Here is a 19,799-nt window from a genome sequence, read left to right on the forward strand (position 1 = left end):
ATGTCCGGTGTGCGGCGTCACTCGATACAAGAAGAGGAAGAAAGCTCCTCGAAAATCGGTGTGGTACTTTCCGATCACTCCTCGTCTGCAGCGGTATTTCGCGGACCCTAAGGTAGCAAAGCTCCTGCGTTGGCACGCGGATAGGGAGGAGAAGAAGTGGGAAGATGACAGAAATGATCTGGAGATAAATAAAAAAGACAAGATGCTGAGTCAACCTAAGGATGCGAGCCAGTGGCAAGCGTTGAACTTCGAATACCCAGAATTTGGGAAGGATCCAAGGAACATCGTGCTGGGCGCGAGCACCGATGGAGTCAATCCGTTTGGCAGCCAGAGAAGCACACATAGCACCTGGCCTGTGCTTGTGTGGATGTACAACCTTCCCCCCTGGTTGTGCATGAAGAGGAAGTACATTCACATGAGTATGCTAATTGAAGGGCCGAAACAACCAGGGAATGACATCAATCTGTATCTAGGGCTGCTGAAGGAGGAGCTAGACACGCTGTGGAAAACGCGAGCCAATACGTGGGACGCCGCAGAGAAAGAATATTTCCCTATGAGAGCCGCACTGCTCACGACGGTGCACGACTATCTCGGTTATGGATATCTCGCGGGGCAGGTAGTCCACGGATTTTCTGGATGCGTAAGGTGCATGGATGACACAACATATCGCCAGCTAGATAGAGATCCCGGGTCTTCGAAAACCGTGTTCATGGGACATCGAAGGTGGCTTCGCGACGATAACCCGTGGAGGAAACGCAAGGATCTGTTCGATGGTGAAACCGAACACCGAAAACGCCCGTGTACGAGGAGCGGCGAGGAAATAGATGAGCTGTTGAAAAATTGGAAAGACTGCCCACTGCCGAGAAAGAAGCAAAAGGCGCCAAAGCCGGGAAAGAAGCGAAAGGCGCCAGAGCCGCTAATGAAGGTATGGAAAACGAGGTCTGTTTTCTGGGACTTGCCGTACTGGAAGATCCACCGTGTGCCTCACAGCCTTGATGTCATGCATATCACGAAGAACGTGTGCGAGAGTCTGCTTGGTACCCTGCTCAACATGCCGGAGAGGACCAAAGATGGGCCGAAAGCAAAGGCAGACTTGAAATCAATGGGCATCAGGCAGGAGCTTCACGCTAATGATGATGATGATGAGGCGAAGCAGGACACAGAAAGTCGTCGCAAAGGCAAAAAGGCCAAGAAGACCAGAAATGACTACCCTCCCACGTGCTTCACTCTAAGTCAGGAGGAGATCGAGCAGTTTTTCACCTGCCTCCTAGGAGTAAAACTTCCTTACGGTTACGCGGGGAAGATAAGCAGATACCTAGACCCAGCGAAGCAGAAGTTCAGCGGGATGAAGTCTCATGACTGTCACGTGCTGATGACACAGTTACTTCCAGTTGCAATCCGTGGGAGCATGGACGCGCACGTCCGTGAAACGCTATTTGGCCTATGCAACTTTTTCGACGTCATCTCTCGGAAGTCGATTGGCGTGAGGCAACTCAGAAGGCTACAGGAAGAGATCGTGGTGATACTATGCGAGCTTGAGATGTACTTCCCGCCCGCATTCTTCGACGTTATGGTGCATCTGCTGGTCCATATCGTGGAAGATATCATCCAACTCGGGCCGACGTTCCTGCACAGCATGATGCCGTTCGAAAGGATGAATGGTGTCATCAAAGGATACGTTCGCAACATGTCACGTCCAGAGGGAAGTATAGCCAGGAGCTTTCTGACCGAAGAGTGCATCTCCTACTGCACGAATTATCTAGGCATCGAGAACCCCGTCGGTCTGCCCGTCAACAGGCACCTCGGCAGGCTCGCTGGATGGGGTCACCGTGAGGGTCGCCGCGAAATGCATGTCGACTTCAAGGGTCGACTCGCCGACTTTGAAAGAGCAAACCTAGTCGCGCTACAACACATAGACATGGTCGATCCTTGGGTGGTAGAGCACAAAACCTTTATTGAGAAGACATACAATGACCGAGGCCAACAGAGGACGGACGGAGATATACTCAAAGAGCACAACTCATGTTTCACGCGTTGGTTCAAGCAGAAGTTTCTGTCGTACCCTTTACATGAGGATTCTTCCGCGGAAGAACAACTCATATTCGCCTTGTCACAGGGCGCCGAGCACAACCTGATGATCTATGAGGCGTACGATATCAACAGCTACACATTCTACACTTAGGACAAGGACATGAAGAGCGATGGTTATCAGAACTCCGGGGTAACGATGGAATCCTACACCGGCAACGACAAGGACAGATACTACGGAAGGATCGAGGAGATCTGGGAGCTGAGCTACGCTGGAGAGAAGGTCCCGATGTTCCATGTCAGATGGGCCAAGAGCGTCCTAAAAGAAGACCGGTATTTCACCACCATGGTTATACCCGAAGCCAAATCCAAGACCGCGGGCGCAAACGTCACCGCGAAAAATGAGCCATGGGTACTGGCTTCCCAAGTGGACCAATGCTTCTTCATTACCGACCCGTCAAAGCCCAGTCGTGTTGTCGTGAGGAGAGGCAAAAGGAAGATCATCGAAATGGATGGAGTAGCCAATGAGCAAGACTTCGACAAGTATGGCGACCCGAAGATCGAACATGACGACGACGATGAAGTAGCAGCACACACCACAAGAAGAAGCAGGACCACCCTACCTAAAGGACGTCCGTTCCACAGAAGAACTCCATTTGCGAAAAACAAGGGCAAGAAGATTGTGAACAGATAGCTAGCTAAGATCGATTGTATTTAAATCGTAGTCTTCATTTCTCGATTGTATTTCATGGGAACTTTTTGATATCATGAATATTTTTAAATTTCATGGGAACTTTTTAAATTCATGAGGACACTTGATCTCGATCCCCCTCCATCTCGATCTCGATTCCCCCTCCATCTCGATCTCGATCCCACCCGCACCCTCCCCCGCTCCACCGCCGCCGACGAGCACCTAGCCCCCCGCACCCCGGGGGGGTTATTACTGTTTTTATAAAAAAATATTACTGTTATGATTTAAACAAGTTTGAACATATTTAAACACAAATAAATATCAAACAGGATTTAAAATGCATAAAAAAATATTGGGGAGCCTGGCAATCAAACCCAGGACCTCCTGGTGTGTGTGCTGCGTATTGACCAGTCGGGCTAGTGGGCGCGGTCTGTTGTAGATAGGGTTAAGTTGTATATAACCTGACAAGTCGGGCTAGATTAAATTACTTATGGTGCACCCCTCGGTGGTGCGCCATTGCTATGGATGTACTTATGGTGCACCCCTGGGTGGTGCGCCATTGCTAAGCCTCCCCCACACTAAAATCCCCAATCTCCATTTCTCTCTAATCCCTCCCCTGCCTCGTCTCACCCGCGCCTGACCACCACCGCCCACCACTTTCCCCGTGCTCGCCGTCCCCGGCCGTGCTCGCTTCCCCCGCCGCACCCGACCACCTCCCTCACCATCCCCCCTCCGCCCGCGCCCGCGCCCTCGCCGCCCCCCTCCTCCCGCGGCCCTGCCTCCCCCCGCGTCGTCTGGCGTTCAGTTCTCAGGACACGCCTCCAGCTCCCGCCTTCACCGAGCCTTAGATAGCTGAGGTGCGAAATATTATCAGCCCCAACACGCTCAAGAAGGCGGTCTGTGAGCAGAACTCGGTCCCATTACAGGAGATCAAGAAAAAGGGACGGAAACGAAAGACTAACAAGGGCGCCGGTGCAAGCCAGCCGGCACCGAGTTCAATCCGTGCTCAGGACGGGCCACCTTCACCTAAGGATATCTCGAGGAGGGTGCATGTGGCGGGTAGGGCGATGCTACCGCCAAATATGCTGAATGCTGCAACCGGTGCTATGCGGAGTCTGCACGACAGTGTTCTTTCTTTAGAGAAGCGGCGTCTCAGAGAGAAGGATGTGGCATACCCGGTTTTCGTGGCCAAGGTGCCAGAGGGCAAGGGCTTTGTGGATGGCGACATCGGGGGTACGATCGTCCTGCGGTTTGATGACATCTTTGCTATGTTTAACCTTCATCCGCTGCACTACACCTTCGTTCGGCTGTTTTCGCTGAGTATGGAGATGCGGATCATTAGAGACAAGACCCCGGACATCGTGATAGTCGACCCCTTCTACATGCATGCCAAGCACTTGAGCAGCGCTGGGGACCGCCAAGTTGCAAGTTCACACCTCAAAGGCGTCATTCTGGCAAACCCAGATAAGGATAACTTCCTTGTGGCTTACTTTCCCGAGTAAGTCATCCCTTAACCGCCCCGTAACATATGATTTCTTAGATTTCGATCGTTCTTTTTTTCTAACATTCCGTGTTCTGTGCAGTGACACACATTGCACACTCATCCTCTTAAGCCCAAAATATTCCATGGCCACGTATTTAGACCCAAACCGTGACTCCAAGATAGACTACACAAATGTCAAGAAAGTTCTTGATGATGTTCTCCCCGCCTACGCCAAATCTGGAGGCACCTTCACCAGGGCAGTTCGTAAGTATGACAAGCACATGTTCTCACACAATACGAAGTTCTGCTGCGTCAAGTAGCCGCCTGGCGGTCAGAAGGATGCCTACTACGCCCTACATCACATGCGGGCGATCGTAAGGGACCATCATCAACTTCTGCTACCAGATAATCTCAAAGATTGGGCCGCGAGCTTGTCGGCAGTCCAGGACGCGGACCTCAGACAAGAATTCTTTCGCATCCAGTCGGAGTTTGCGGACATCATCCATCAATATGTCCTTCATACCTCGGGGCAGTTCTTCCTCAGATATCAACCGTCCAACAGTGAGATAGATGAAATGCTACAAATGCAGGGTGACAACGACCGCGATTTCATGACCATCACGACAGATGGCGGCTTCATCCACGTTCCTGTCCGATGAGTTGAGTCGAAAGTAGTGATGTGTAGTTCTGAAACATTGATTGGCTCATGTTGTAATTATACTTTAATGAATTCATATGTCTCTTTGGTTTGGACAGTCGTTCAACTTAGATGTAATCGATGCTATTTATTAGTACGACCATGAATCGTGCTATTAATGTCTTGCTTTTCTCTTCCGATCCTTTTGTTGCATACTTACATATTGCTTATGTATTGTCTGTTGTTTGGCTTGTGCATAGAGATGCCGTCGTATGTCGTGTATAAGGGTAAGGTTCCCGAAGTCTACGACGACTGGGAGGAGTGTCGGAGACAGGTTCACCGTTTCAGCGATAATAGTTACAAAGGGTACACCACTAGGGCGGAGGCCGAATCTAGATACGCCCGCTATCTAGCGGGAGAGAGGAGGGAGCGTTGGAGGAACCGGATGAAGACCAGTTTGATCGCGATGATGCTCATCGTGATGACCACAACTCTCTTCTATGTGATGGTAGTTTAGATGATCGATATCGACTTGTAATGTGAAGACAAACTTGATACTCGCGGTCTTGAGACTTGTAATGTTTTATCTTTGTTCGGTCTTTTGAATTCGGAGACTAATATGATGAATTGTATTCGGAGACTAATCTTCTATTGTATTCGATGAATCTGATGTTGCTGTGTGCCGCTGTCTATATTCTGTCTAATAATATATTTTATATTCTGTCTAATAATATATTTTGTAACCTGCACAAAAATCAAAAAAGGAAAAAAAACCAAATATTCATACTAATGGCGCATCACCAGAGAATGCGCCATTAGTATGACAAAGCCATGCTTACGTATGGCCCCCCGGGAGGCACACTAATGGCGCATGCTGTTACATACTAATGGCACACTAGTTGGTGCGCCATTAGTAAGATATACTAGTGGCGTGCTACTAATGGCGCACTGGTAATGCGCCATTAGTAGGCAAAATCAGTGCGCCATTAGTAGGCCTTTTCCTAGTAGTGATAGTACAATGTTGATAATAATTTGTCAGTATAATCTATGTGATGGTCTGAAAATTAGGATTCCGCCGCGTTTTACTGGGAAGGATCGAACCATGGGAACGAATGAGCAGGGCTATCACCTTCTTTGGCCGGATCTTCCAATCTTTTTAGAAAACCAGTTCACTGCGCGTCCCACCCCGTCATAGTTTCTGCAATTGATGAAAGATAAAGTTAGTCCATGATTGCTGAACATCGACTTGATGCTGGTGCAGCGAACTCCATATGCGAATTTATAAGATAATTATGATCATGTTATGTAGGAAACATGCAGCAGTGCACGCCTATATAAAGCCTCCTACTAACTTATTACTTAAATATGTGTTTGATTTGCGCAATTGTTATGTAGGAAACGTGCAGCAGTGCACACTCATATAAACATGCAGCAATGCGATTTGTTTTTCTGGTTTTGCACAATCAGTGACACTATGCAATCTTAGTTTGTTTGCAAGACACAGCTGGATGCTTTCTGCTCCTTGGCCTCTCCTCTCCATGTCATAAGACCAGTAAGCGGCAGCGTAAAAAAATAGAAAATACCATGATAAGTAGTTACAGATGTGATATTTGTTAAGGATGATTGCACGGGAAAGCATATATACAGCAAGAAAATTTATATGAGTAAGATGACATAGATGTAAGGGGTATGTAAAATGCACTGCGGGAGTAATTCAGAGCATACTCCTAATTTAGGATTGAATAAATGATGTGTACAACTATCTCTGGGCTTAGAAGAGAATTATTATAGATCATTTTTGTGCAGGAAAATGTTCAAGAGCTCAGAATACAGAACAATATTAGGACTCAAACGCTCAGAGAAATGAAATATTAGGACTCTCAAGCATTGAAATGAAAGAGGCTCACCAGGCATAAAAATCACAAACCTATGCGTTGAAGGCTGCATATTCTACCACCTTCCTGTGTAGAAGAAATAAAGCAGTTTGATCTGAGGGATACTTTCTATGAAAACATTCATAGGATATGTTGAAGGAAATCTCGTGGCCAAAACAAATCTCAGTTTTCTTAGATGACCAAGAATAGTCTTAAATCAATGCTTCAGTAGTAATTCACTGAAAAAGCATATATCCAGAAACAACATGGGGAGAGGAGTTTATCCTTCACTACATCATATAGATTGCCTTGATTCAACTCACATGCAGCCTGCTTGGATTTCTTATCAAACACCCTTGTCGACATGACATATAAAAAATCTTCTGAAGCAACATGAGGTAGAGGTCGTTAAGTTAGCAAATGGTAATAAGAAGTGTAAATCAAGAAACAATGTAGATGAACTGCAGTAGCACCAATCAGTTAGCCAGTTCTGTACCTATCATGATCAATGTTTTAAATAGCGGGCTATGGCATTTAGCGGCGACCCTTAAAAACAGCTATAGCGGAGCCATAGCGGCAAATTGTACATGAAATCATTTAGCGGCAACAACCTCAAACAGCTATAGCGGAGCTATAGCGGGGCTATAGCCGGCTATTTAAAACTATGATCATGATGAAGAGGACATGGCACCACGGGTGGTCCCTGCTGTGCCGAGGAACAGCGGCGGCGAATCGTTTGTGCATCTGCGGTTTCGAAAGAGGAGCTGGGAGGGGGCGGCAGGGCTGCCTGGGAAGGTGGAAACAAACGGCGGCGGGGCAGATCCGGTCGTCGCCGTCGTCGATCTGGTCGGGAGGAGGGCCGACAGTCGCAAGGGAAGATCCAGAGGAGCTTTAGTCCATGGCCATGGCTTCCTGCGGTGTGGGAATAGAGAGAGGGATAGAAATTAGTGAGGAGAGAAAGAGAGAAGGGAGGAGGAGGGCTTTGGGCGTGCTGACATGCAGAGGAGCTCATCGGCGGCTTGCATGACCACGGCGATCGGAGGCTGGGTTGGCTCGGGGCGGATCACATGGGGGCACTTTTCGCGTGGATCGACCCGAAAATCAGGGAGCTGCCGCGGGGATCGGGGATCGGGGGCGTGGAGCGCTCGCACGATTGGAAGGCCCAGTGTCTGCTCGGCAGAACATTTAATCTGAGACGTTGATTTGAATGGCAGACTATTGATGTAATATGAGCAGTAGGATATGTTTAAGTCGTTTTGATCAAAGGGTCCTACTTATCCTGTGTAGGCTTTAGATAAACTGATGTTTGCTTTTTTAATAGTAGTATAGATATAGATATAGATGAGTGGCAGCCCTCGTGTTTAGGGCGAGCTAATTAAAGGAAAGACTTGAGGTAAAAAATATAGCATACTTTAAAAAAGATTTGTAGGCTTTAATGTGTTGGGCTACTAAATTAGAAAAGGAATAATTTAATTCCCGACTAAAACGGGTGAGGAGGTCATCTCTACTATTAAGGAAAAAGTCCATTTTAAACCTTGAATTTGTAGAGGTCGGGCGAAACAAACCCTCAAATCGAAATCCCGGTCGATTGCACCCTGAAACTCTGCAATCCCGGTCTAAATCAAACCTTCGGGTCATTTTCCAAACAGGGATTGCTGATGTGGCAAAGAATGATCGGGATTGGGGAGGAAACGCCCGCAGGTGGGCCGGCCCAGTTCGCGGCAGCCCGTGCTGCGCGTTGTTGCTTCAGTTTTTTCGTTTGTTATTTTTTTTCGGTTTTTCTTTCCTGGTTCTTTTTTCTTTTCCTTTTTATTTTTATTTTTTTATTTATATTTATAATCTTTTCCTTTTTCCTTTTTTATGATTTATTTTTTTATTTTTACTGTTTCTTTTTCCCTATAGTGTTACAAAATGTTCATTGTATATTTAGGAATGTTCACGGTATATTACAAAAAAGTTCATCATGCATTATAAAATGTTCATTGTATATTAAAAATTGCTCAATGAATATAAATTGTACCCTATGTTTTTAAAATTTGTTCAGTGTATATTACACAAATTTTTAATGTGTATTCGAAAATTGTTCAACGTATATTACAAATGTTCAATGCATATTCGCAAATTGTTCAACACGTATATTCATAGTTTTCCCAAAATGTTCATTGTGTATAATTTAAAATGTTCATCGTACATTAAGAAAATGTTCAATGGATATTAAAAAATCCAGGCGCATGAAAAAATTTCGCTTGAAAATTGTTTCACGAGAAAAGATTGAACTCGCGATCTGCCGCTAGTGCATACATCTTCCAAACCAACAGACCTGACGTCTTCTAGTGTTAAATTAGGGGCGCCTGACTTTAAGAAGTAACTTACATCACCTGATAAGCAAAACTACTATGTACAACGGCAGATCCGTTTCTTTTTTCAAACTTTTCAAAATTTCTTGGGAAAAAACGAATGGTTTTCCTTAAAAAAATGTTAATAACGTTTGAAAATCGTGAACAAATTTAGAGATTTATCAAACTTTTAAAAACATCAACATTTATTGAAAACATGAACAAAATTTTTGAAATTTCAAATGATGAACATTTTTAAATATACACTGCACATTTTGTGATATATGTTGAACAGTTTCTAAATACACACTGAACATTTTTTATATACGCTGAACAAATATTTAAATACACATTGAATATTTTTGTGATATACACTGAACAAAGTTTAAATATGCATTGAACATTCTTGTGAATATATGTCGAACAATTTTAAAATACACAATGAACATTTTCTTAAAGATGTTGAACATTTTCTTAAATATACGCTGAACATAAATATGCAATGAACTGGTAATAATACACGAAAAAGAAACAAAAATAAAAATAGGAAAAAGAAAAGAAAAGAAATAGAAACAGAAAAAAGAAATGAAAGAAACAGGAAAAAGAAGAAAAATCATCGCGGCCCTGGGATGCCCAAATGAGGCGTCGGGTGTGCAGGCTTCAGCGAAGCCACGTCCTTTTGACGCCTGTGGGCGTCAAATAGGATCTGCCCCGGTATGCGCCCTTTGGAATTTTTATGTTTGAACGAAAAAAAACTCTAACGGGCCGGCCCACCAGACGAATCCCAGTTGAAACAATGTCAGGGTTTGATTTAGACCGGGATTGTATAGTTTAGGGTGCAATCGACCGGGATTTCGATTTGAGGGTTCATTTCGTCCGACCCCTACAAGTTTAAGGTTTAAAATGGACTTTTTCCTACTATTAAAGGGGGATCGAACGTCGTGATGGTTCGACCTAGTTCGATCCCCCCTCCCTTCGAACAAAAACCATCGCCCGAGGGTCGCCCGAGGTCCACACGCATGCAGCAGCCCAGAAATCATCAACTCAGCCCACGTACGAGATCCGCCTCGTTCGATTCCCCCTCTCCTCGTACGTGAAAAAAGGACCTCCTCGCACGAAAGAAAAAAAAGGAAAAGAAAATAAAACAGCCCACGTACGCACGTCGTCCCACCTCCAGGCTCCCACTCCCCTTCCCACAATTCCATCGCTCTCGATCTCGTGGCTCTATCTCCGTCGCTGACCTCCTCCTGCGTGCGGCAACTTCGAGCGGCAGCACACTGCAGCCATATCATCTCTCTAGATTGGAGCGGTGGATCGCGCCCTTGCCATATCGTTTCTTCTTCATTGACTCCAGGAGGAGCTCCACGCGGGGAGGGCGATGAGAAGGAGCGGCGCATGATGAATGACGGCCCAGGTAACGCGATCTCCCTATCTTCGCTCCACCTCATCTTCTCCCCGTAGCCTTTACTGCCGCACACCCACGTTCTCCTCTCCCATGGTAGGGGCCGGCGAGTGGCAACGGACGGCGGGAGACTGGCTGGTGGCACAACCCCGTCTTCTTCCCATAGCCTCTACTGTCACACCCCCATGTTCTCCTCTCCCATGGCAGGGGCCGGCGAGTGGCAGCGGATAGCGGGAGACCGGTTGGTGTCGCAACGGACGACGGGACACCGGCTTGTGGTGCAACGGATGGCAGGAGGCGGTGGGACCGTGGGAGGATCAGCTAGCCGCCAGGAGGAGGACGCCAGTGGAAAACTGGCAAACCGCAAACAGCATACAGGGGGCCACCGTCTCTCACGCCTCTTGCTTTCACCATCTCATTGGTACTCTCTTACTCGGTAAATAATGACACCCATCATGGATACCTCTTTTCCATCCATTATTTTTGGAGTTTCATGTCTACATCTGAAAGATCACATTTGCACTGGAGCAGTGTTTTTTTAGAAAACCAAAATTTACTTGTCCTGTTGCATTTGTGATCTAAAACCGTTGGCAAATCAAAAGTAACAAGCGCTACAGGAGTAAATTAGTTTTCGAGAAGGTGAAATACTCGCATCCGTAGACCACAACAACATTTTTCACATGTGTATCTCTGTGAAAATGCTCTGCTTGGCGAATACTTTGTGTATTTTGTGGAGTAATCTTCATTGGGAAAACAAATATGCAGGATATAGACCTTGGGTCACATGAAGCAATCAAAACACACATGAGTTTTATTGGTCGTATTAAATTTAGGTCATGTTTTCATCTATGTTGACCTGGTGGAACTTGAGTACTACCAGGTTAATTTTCTGTCTCTCATTTTTTAAACATGAAGGTCCAACAACAGTAATTCTTTTTCCTTGCCTAAAGTTTTATAAAGGAAAGGAGGAAGTCAGCTGAGATTCTGTATAGCTTGACAATGCATCAGAACTCTGGGATGCGTATAAACATTATGCTCTAGCGGTATCATTAAAAACCATCACATTATGATGAGGAAATGGAAAATGAATTTGGAGTTTGCAGTCATCCTATGTTAATCCAGTCTTCTTATTTTCTGATGTTTGCCATTTTATCTTCACATGATATTTTTTTCAGGACAGTATGAAATCCACATCCAATTGATAGATATACTGGTGGTTCTTCATATTGTTACCTTGCCTTAATATTTATAAAAGGAAAAGAGGAACGACTATACTGTTTGACACTGCTATTGGTAAGATCCATGTACATGTAGTAGCTTCAGTGTTGCCGCCTCTTTTTCTGCTACATGTGTAAATGCAGTTAGAGTTCAGAATACAATAGATTTTTTTTTTGCGGAAAAAAATCCAAAGATTTTTGTTATTTGGGCTTCAAAATGTTTGAGAAAAAATACCTTGGTTTAAATATGTACAGTAATCTTCTAATTCAAGGACAATTGCAGAAGTTTGCTTGGTGAAGGTCTTGGATCACTCGGCATCACAGACTCAAAGAGCCCGAGGACCTTCAAAAGCAACCTGATTCATCTTTGAGGCACATAAGATCTGTAAGGGTAATTTCTTAGTTTTCATATGATCGTGATGCAGAGGCTAGGAGCACTATCTCTTTCATTATCTGCCAAACAGGTACATATTCTTCCATATCTTTTTATGCCGTTGTGTAGCTTTGGGTGTTTCCGGTTGATTTCTACTTTGTTATATGATCGTAACGATATTAAGCTACTAGAACTAGGGTTTGATAGCGCCTTTTGGTAACTGTTGTACGTAGATCACAAGTTTCTGTATTGCTTCATTTAATTAAAGTTGAGCAGGTCTCTGCCCTGTTCAAATAATAAATAAATAGATAAATACATATTATTTCCTCATATTGCAAATGTAGCTCCAAACTTTCTCTTATTTGGTTTTTGAAGGACAAAACACATCTCAGATCAGTGAGTTGTTTTGCACAATTTATTTTATTGAACTATGTAGTTTGCAACTGGGGTTCTTTGATTCCTCATCATTGTTCTAGAAATGGAAAATGATACATTAGAACTTTTAATTTCGTAACGCAATACATCATATGTCCTACAAACTAGAATTTTTTTGCCTTTGTCACAGCCTGCATATTTTTTGCAGGTTATGCTAGCTAGCATAAGTTGGAACACAAAAATATGCGGATCAGTTTCAATCGTGCAGACATAGCATATGCTTCATCAGCTCACTTTTCTCCAGAGATAGGTATGCTCTTAACAAAATCAATTTGATCTTAATTTCTATTAATATAAAGTTTCTTACTGTTCCCGACAATACAGTGAGAATAATTTTGCAAGAAGAGATGTGGTGTGAAGCAAATAAGTGCCTTAGAAGAAAAGTAATATCCCTTGCAAAATATTAGGGACTGAGTTCTTCCAGCTCATAATTCTGGGTTTTGCGTAGTTAACTAACATAGTAATTTCCCTTGCTTTCTGCATAGTTAACTAACAGCAGGGACGCCACTCCCATCTAGGAATATATGACCAAAACAAATCGGTGGTATAATCCCTTAGCTTGTTGTACTTCTGCCTGTGAAAGGCTGCCCTGTATGTCAAAGTATGTGTAGCTAGCATGATTGGTGTGATCCGAGTCTTGATAGCAGACCTGCAAATTTGCCATGTTATATCTTTCTGATTATTTTGCTTTGTTTGCAAGGGCAAACTTCTACTATGCAAATCTTGTTTGAAGAATGGGTGTGGCATAAAACATGTAATATGCTTGCTTTTTAGAAACCAAATGTATGCTACTTCAGCTCTACACTAGAGGGTACATACATAGCAAAGAAGATTCACGATGCTGGTTCTACGTATATCATTGTTATCTTCGAGCGACCAAAAAATGATGATGCAGTTACACTGGCTAGTGGAGGTCTCTCGCTATAATTAGGTATGCTAACTAGGGGCAAACTATATAATTCTATTTTACATTGTTGTTTGAGTCTTCTATTTGTGTACAAAGTGATAGCAGAGCTAAGGGCAAGCAAAAGGAAGCAGACAACGCCTTGTATTCTTGCGGGGGGTCGGAATGTCACCATCGACGCGGTCATGCTTCATTGACACTGATTAGCATGACGATTGTTCGAGAAAGGAAGTAGTTGAAAATGGAATGTGGGGTGTGTCAGGTCTATCATTTAAATTTATTTCATTGCGAAGATCAGTGTAGTGGCATGATGAAACAAAGGGTGTGGCTTGATGTGCAAACGTAATTATTCCACATGTCTAGAAAAGCAAAATTAGTGATCCATTACAACACATGGATATATATAGCTAGCCCTACCCTTACTCTTTATTATGACCTAATTGATGGGGTGAGCGTTGATGTGACATGGCATCCGGTGTTATCCTCATAAATGTGGAGGATCCACAACCCCAACCTGATATAGGAGGAGACGATAACGGGTGGATGTTGGTAAGCGACGATGACAAGAGGAGATGATGTCGCAGAGAGGTTGGCATGATGAAACGGTCATTGGCGATAGCATGTAAGGAAGAAGATGACAAGAATAGATAGTATGTAAGGGGGAGGTGTTGGGGAACGTTGCAGAAAACAAAAATTTTCCTACGGTTTCACCAAGATCCATCTATGAGTTCATCTAGCAACGAGTGATCGGATGCATCTACATACGTTTGTAGATCGCGTGCGGAAGCGTTCAAAGAACGGGGATGAAGAAGGCGTACTCGACGTGATCCAAATCACCGGAGATCCTAGCGCCGAACGGACGGCACCTCCGTGTTCAACACACGTACGGTCAGCGTAACGTCTCCTTCTTCTTGATCCAGCAAGAGGGAAGGAGAGGTTGAGGAAGATGGCTCCAGCAGCAGCACGACGGCGTGGTGGTGATGGAGCTGCAGTACTCCGTCAGGGCTTCGCCAAGCGCTATGGAGGAGGAGGAGGTGTTGGAGAGGGAGAGGGAGGCAACCAAAGGCGTGGATGAAAAGCCCTCCTTCCCCCACTATATATAGGAGGGCCAAGGGGGGGGGCGCCGGCCCTAGGAGATCCAATCTCCTAGGGGGGGCGGCGGCCAAGGGAGGTTTCCCTCCCCCCCAAGGCACCTAGGAGGTGCCTTCCACTAGTGGGACTCTTCCCTTTTGTGAACCCTAGGCGCATGGGCCTCTTGGGGCTGGTGCCCTTGGCCCATGTAGGCCAAGGCGCACCCCCTACAGCCCATGTGGCCCCCCGGGTCAGGTGGACCCACCCGGTGGACCCCGGGACCCTTCCGGTGGTCCCAGTACAATACCGATAACCCCGAAACTTGTCCCGATGGCCGAAACAGCACTTCCTATATATAATTCTTTACCTCCGGACCATTCCGGAACTCCTCGTGATGTCCGGGATCTCATCCGGGACTCCGAACAACATTCGGGTTACTGCATATACATATCCCTACAACCCTAGCGTCACCGAACCTTAAGTGTGTAGACCCGACGGGTTCGGGAGACATGTAGACATGAACGAGATCGCTCTCCGGTCAATAACCAACAGCGGGATCTGTATACCCATGTTGGCTCCCACATGCTCCTCGATGATCTCATCGGATGAACCACGATGTTGAGGATTCAAGCAACCCCGTACACAATTCCCTTTGTCAATCGATATGTTACTTGCCCGAGATTCGATCGTCGGTATCCCAATACCTCGTTCAATCTCGTTACCGGCAAGTCACTTTACTCGTACCGTAATGCATGATCCCGTGACCAGACACTTGGTCACTTTGAGCTCATTATGATGATGCATTACTGAGTGGGCCCAGTGATACCTCTCCGTCATACGGAGTGACAAATCCCAGTCTTGATCCGTGTCAACCCAACAGACACTTTCGGAGATACCCGTAGTATACCTTTATAGTCACCCAGTTACGTTGTGACGTTTGGTATACCCAAAGCACTCCTACAGTATCCGGGAGTTACACGATCTCATGGTCTAAGGAAAAGATACTTTGACATTGGAAAAACTCTAGCAAACGAACTATACGATCTTTAAGCTATGTTTAGGATTGGATCTTGTCCATCACATCATTCTCCTAATGATGTGATCCCGTTATCAATGACATCCAATGTCCATAGTCAGGAAACCATGACTATCTGTTGATCAACGAGCTAGTCAACTAGAGGCTTACTAGGGACATGTTGGAGTCTGTTATTCACACATGTATTACGATTTCTGGATAATACAATTATAGCATGAATAAAGACAATTATCATGAACAAGGAAATATAATAATAATGCTTTTATTATTGCCTCTAGGGCATATTTCCAACAGGAGGGCCAGTGCATGACTCGAGGACGTGACGACGGATTCATCACATGCATCTACAAAAAGGACAACAAGTGGTTCGGTGTGCTCACATAGAGAAAAATGTATATGTCTGTCCCGTGGCAACGCATGAGCACTCAACTAGTGGTAACTAAAGGAAGAATTTTACTTAAATGGAATCAATGAAAGATTATGCCCGGCAAAGAAAATATAACATGGCTAAATTGCATCGTATTTTTTTATGTTCATTTTATAAAAAGGTGCTATGAGATATTATGTTTGAACAAAATATCATTTTTTCCCATTGCAACGCACGAGCATACCAATCTGATCTATAACATTAAGATTATATAAAGGGCATGCAGACATGTATGATGGGCTGTTAAAAAAAGGAAAAGTACAATAATTAGTTGATGGGTTGATCGCCAATCAACACTCATCGCAATCCATGCATAGCGGGGTTAAAAAAACAATCCATGCATAGGTATCGACCTAGCTTCTCCTCACGCCAATCCACCACCTGAACGGGGTCAGGTCTTCCTCCTCCACCTTCTCTGCCGATAGGTTCCAGTCCTCATCGAGGCCCTTATCCAAGCAGGGTATGTTTGAGAAAGGACCTTCACAGGAGGGACTGTTTGCAATCCGGTTGCTCGAGGAGAGAGGAGGCCAAAGTGGGTCTCGGATCCGGCATCAGCGGTGAGAAGGGATCGAATGGGGAAAGAATCAAGTGGAAAGGTGGGCGATAATCACGGAATCGGAGGTTGCGGATGTAAGCTGTGTTTAGATAAGATAATGTTTGCTCTTTTTTTAGAAATGGAGGAGAACTTCCGGCCTCTTCATCTGAACGATGCATGCAGACACTTTATTAATTATTCACACAAGACCTTACAAAAGTCATACAACAGTAAGACTGAAGCCACCATCTAGGCAATAAAAGTGTCGCTACTCCTATCCAATTGATGAAGGGATGATGATAGTCTGGGCCTAATGCCAAACAGACCTCGCAGCCAAACCTAACATCTATGACCTAAGGTCCCAACCAAGAGGCCTGCCGGGTATGGGCACCAACCAGTCTAGCATGCTTCTCAACCAGGACGTCTGCCGGGTATGAGGCTGCCGCAGCCACCTGCCACCAATCCATCTTCAGAGCTGTACTGCTGCATGAACCTTGCCCGTCTAGCTGCCGCCGACGCCACCACGACGCCAGGCAGCGTCGACCTCCTACGCGAGTCCATCATCGCACATTACATGCCTAATCTCCAGAGCGCCATGCCATCGAGATCCGACACCATCAATGTGTGCGATGAAGCACCGCTCCTCCTCTTTCACCTCCAGCCATCACTTGCTCCAAAACGATGCCCACATGAGGGAAAACGCTACTAAAAACACCATCATCGTCCGATCCGGGAGACCCGGATCTAGGGTTTCCCCCAGAGCATCCCGAGCCTGATGACGCCAACTGCAACAACGCTGCCTCGACAGGGAAACGACATCAAAGACGCCGCCATTGTCCGCCATGACCTTAGTCGGCGCGATTTTCATCGGCAGTTGCGCCACCGGGTGTACGCCGCCGGCCTCGCTGGTTCCTTCGACCATAGCAAACTCCAAAACGATACTCTAAAGAGGGACTACGGCGCAAAAGCACCGCCATCGCTTGATCCCAAGGAGATCTAGGGTTTCCCCCCAGAGTTGCCCGAGTTGTAAGGACCAGACAAAGATGGAATCCCGTAGATCCGTCAAGCTGCCGACGTGTGGCACTCGCCATCGCGCCGACCGTGACCCGCAGACCAAGCTCATGCCTGTGCCCAGATCCGGCCGCGCCACTGCCAATCTGGTCACACCGCCGCCGTCCCTGGCGACTGTGGCGCCCCAGATCTTGAAGCCGCCTGCCATGGGGAATGGGATTGCCGGAGCGCCGCCAGCTCCCGTAAGTGTAAGTAAATATGAGTATATATAGAGGTTCCAATGGACGATCGTAATACTGCAATATTGTCGCGAAGGCTGGCAGGAAACACGAACAAGTGTTTATTATGCGGATAGAGAACCTCTAGAATTTTAGAAAGAAAAGCCAGCCAAAACAAAGAGTCGATTATATCAAGTATATATACAAACTCCACCATCAGCGCTAACCAATCTGATCTATAACATTAAGATTATATAAAGGGCATGCAGACATGTATGATGGGCTGTTAAAAAAAAGGAAAAGTACAATAATTAGTTGATGGGTTGATCGCCAATCAACACTTATCACAATCCATGCATATCGGGGTTAAAAAAACAATCCAATGTGCACGCGTACGAGTGACGATAATCGCGGAACAAGGTTGCGGATCGTAACGTGCGTTTAGAAAAGATTTGCCCTTTTATAAGTAGTACATATAGACAGATTCGAACGGGCGACCATAATATTGCAATATTGTGGAAGGCTGGCTGGAACAGCGAATAAGTGTTTAACCACAAACAACTGTTTATTGTGTGGATAGAGAACTTATAGAATTCAGAGCAAGTATACAAACTCCGCAAACACCACTAACTGATCTGTTCTATAACATTAAGATTACATATAGGGCATGCAGACTTGTATGATGGGTTGTTCAAAGAAAAGGAAAGCTACATCACCATCCATGCATAAGTATCAACCTAGCTTCTCCTCATGCCAATCCATCACCTGAACCGGGTCAGGTCTTCCTTCTCCACCATCTCCGGCGATAGGTTCCAGTCCTCGTCGAGACCCTCATCCAAGCGAGGTATGGTGGAGAAAGGACCTTTAGAGAAGGGACGGTTTGCCATCCGGTTGTTGGAGGAGAGAGGAGGGCGAAGGGGGTCTCGATGGTGAGAAGGGATCGAGTAGGAAAGGAATCAAGTGGAAAGGTGGGCGATAATCACGGAATTGGAGGTTGCGGACGTAAGCTGCGTTTAGAAAAGATAATGTTTGCTCTTTTGTAAGTAAGTATGAGTATATATAGAGGTTCCAATAGGCAACCGTAATACTGCAATATTGTCGCGAAGGCTCGCAGGAAACACGAACAAGTGTTTATTGTGCGGATAGAGAACCTCTAGAATTTTAGAAAGAAAGCCCAGCCAAAACAAAGAGTCGATTATATCAAGTATAGATACAAACTCCACCATCACCGCTAACCAATCTGATCTATAACATTAAGATTATATAAAGGGCATGCAGACATGTATGATGGGCTGTTAAAAAAAAGGAAAAGTACAATAATTAGTTGATCGCCAATCAACACTCATCACAATCCAAGCATAGCGGGGTTAAAAAACAATCCGTTCATAGGTATATATCAACCTAGCTTCTCCTCATGCCAGTCCACCACCTGAACCGGGTCATCTCTTCCTCCTCCATCTTCTCCGGTGATGGCTTTCGGTCCTCGTCGAGGCCCTCGTCCAAGCGGCGTATGTACTGCTGCGCGAACCACAGGCGGTTGCCCTCGAAGCACTCACGCAGCGCCGCCGTGGCCTTGACACACGCATCGACGTCGAGGACGCGCTCGGCGGGGTCCTCCCGAGTCTTGATCTGCCTGGGGTGGCACTCGTCTACCGCCGTGATGAACTCGTCGATGCACCCGCCGTTGGCCACGTGCTGCTCGACGCAGTTCTTGTCGCTGATGAATTCCATGTTTGTCGTTATTGCTTGGCCTAGTTCTTTGCCTATTGCTCCGGCCGATGTAAGCAACGCATCCACGATCCCCATGTCCCTCCGTCCGTCCGGCTGGCTCGCGCTAGGGTTTGTTAAACAAGGAAATCGAGCGATCGGTATATATATAGAACGGATTGGATCAGTTGATGGCAATGTGTGACGTACAAGCTATGATCACGTATGTCTGACGTTTTGGATCAGTCGATGGCAATGTGTACGTAGAGTCGTAGCTAAACCAATGATCGTAGAGTCGTAGCTAAACCAACAACGTCGTATGTTGCAGCCATCAAACGTACGTGTATGTTGCAGCCATCGTGATATATTGTAAGTACTTACTTATTAAAAACTAGGGTACAATATCTATCTGTT

At 45.7% G+C, this 19,799-nt stretch overlaps 1 protein-coding gene across 1 annotated transcript; it reads right to left on the reverse strand.

Moving 5' to 3' along the window:
* Window positions 1-19,079: 19,079 nt before the first annotated feature.
* Window positions 19,080-19,484, reverse strand: LOC147962720 (uncharacterized). The gene has a single exon (XM_087535469.1). It carries the CDS (start codon window positions 19,482-19,484, stop codon window positions 19,080-19,082), a length of 405 nt encoding a protein of 134 aa, XP_087391595.1.
* Window positions 19,485-19,799: the final 315 nt, after the last annotated feature.

This window comes from Triticum urartu, chromosome 7A, assembly GCF_056163025.1.
Source record: "Triticum urartu cultivar PI428250 chromosome 7A, HENAU_Tu73, whole genome shotgun sequence".
Taxonomy (NCBI): domain Eukaryota; kingdom Viridiplantae; phylum Streptophyta; class Magnoliopsida; order Poales; family Poaceae; genus Triticum; species Triticum urartu.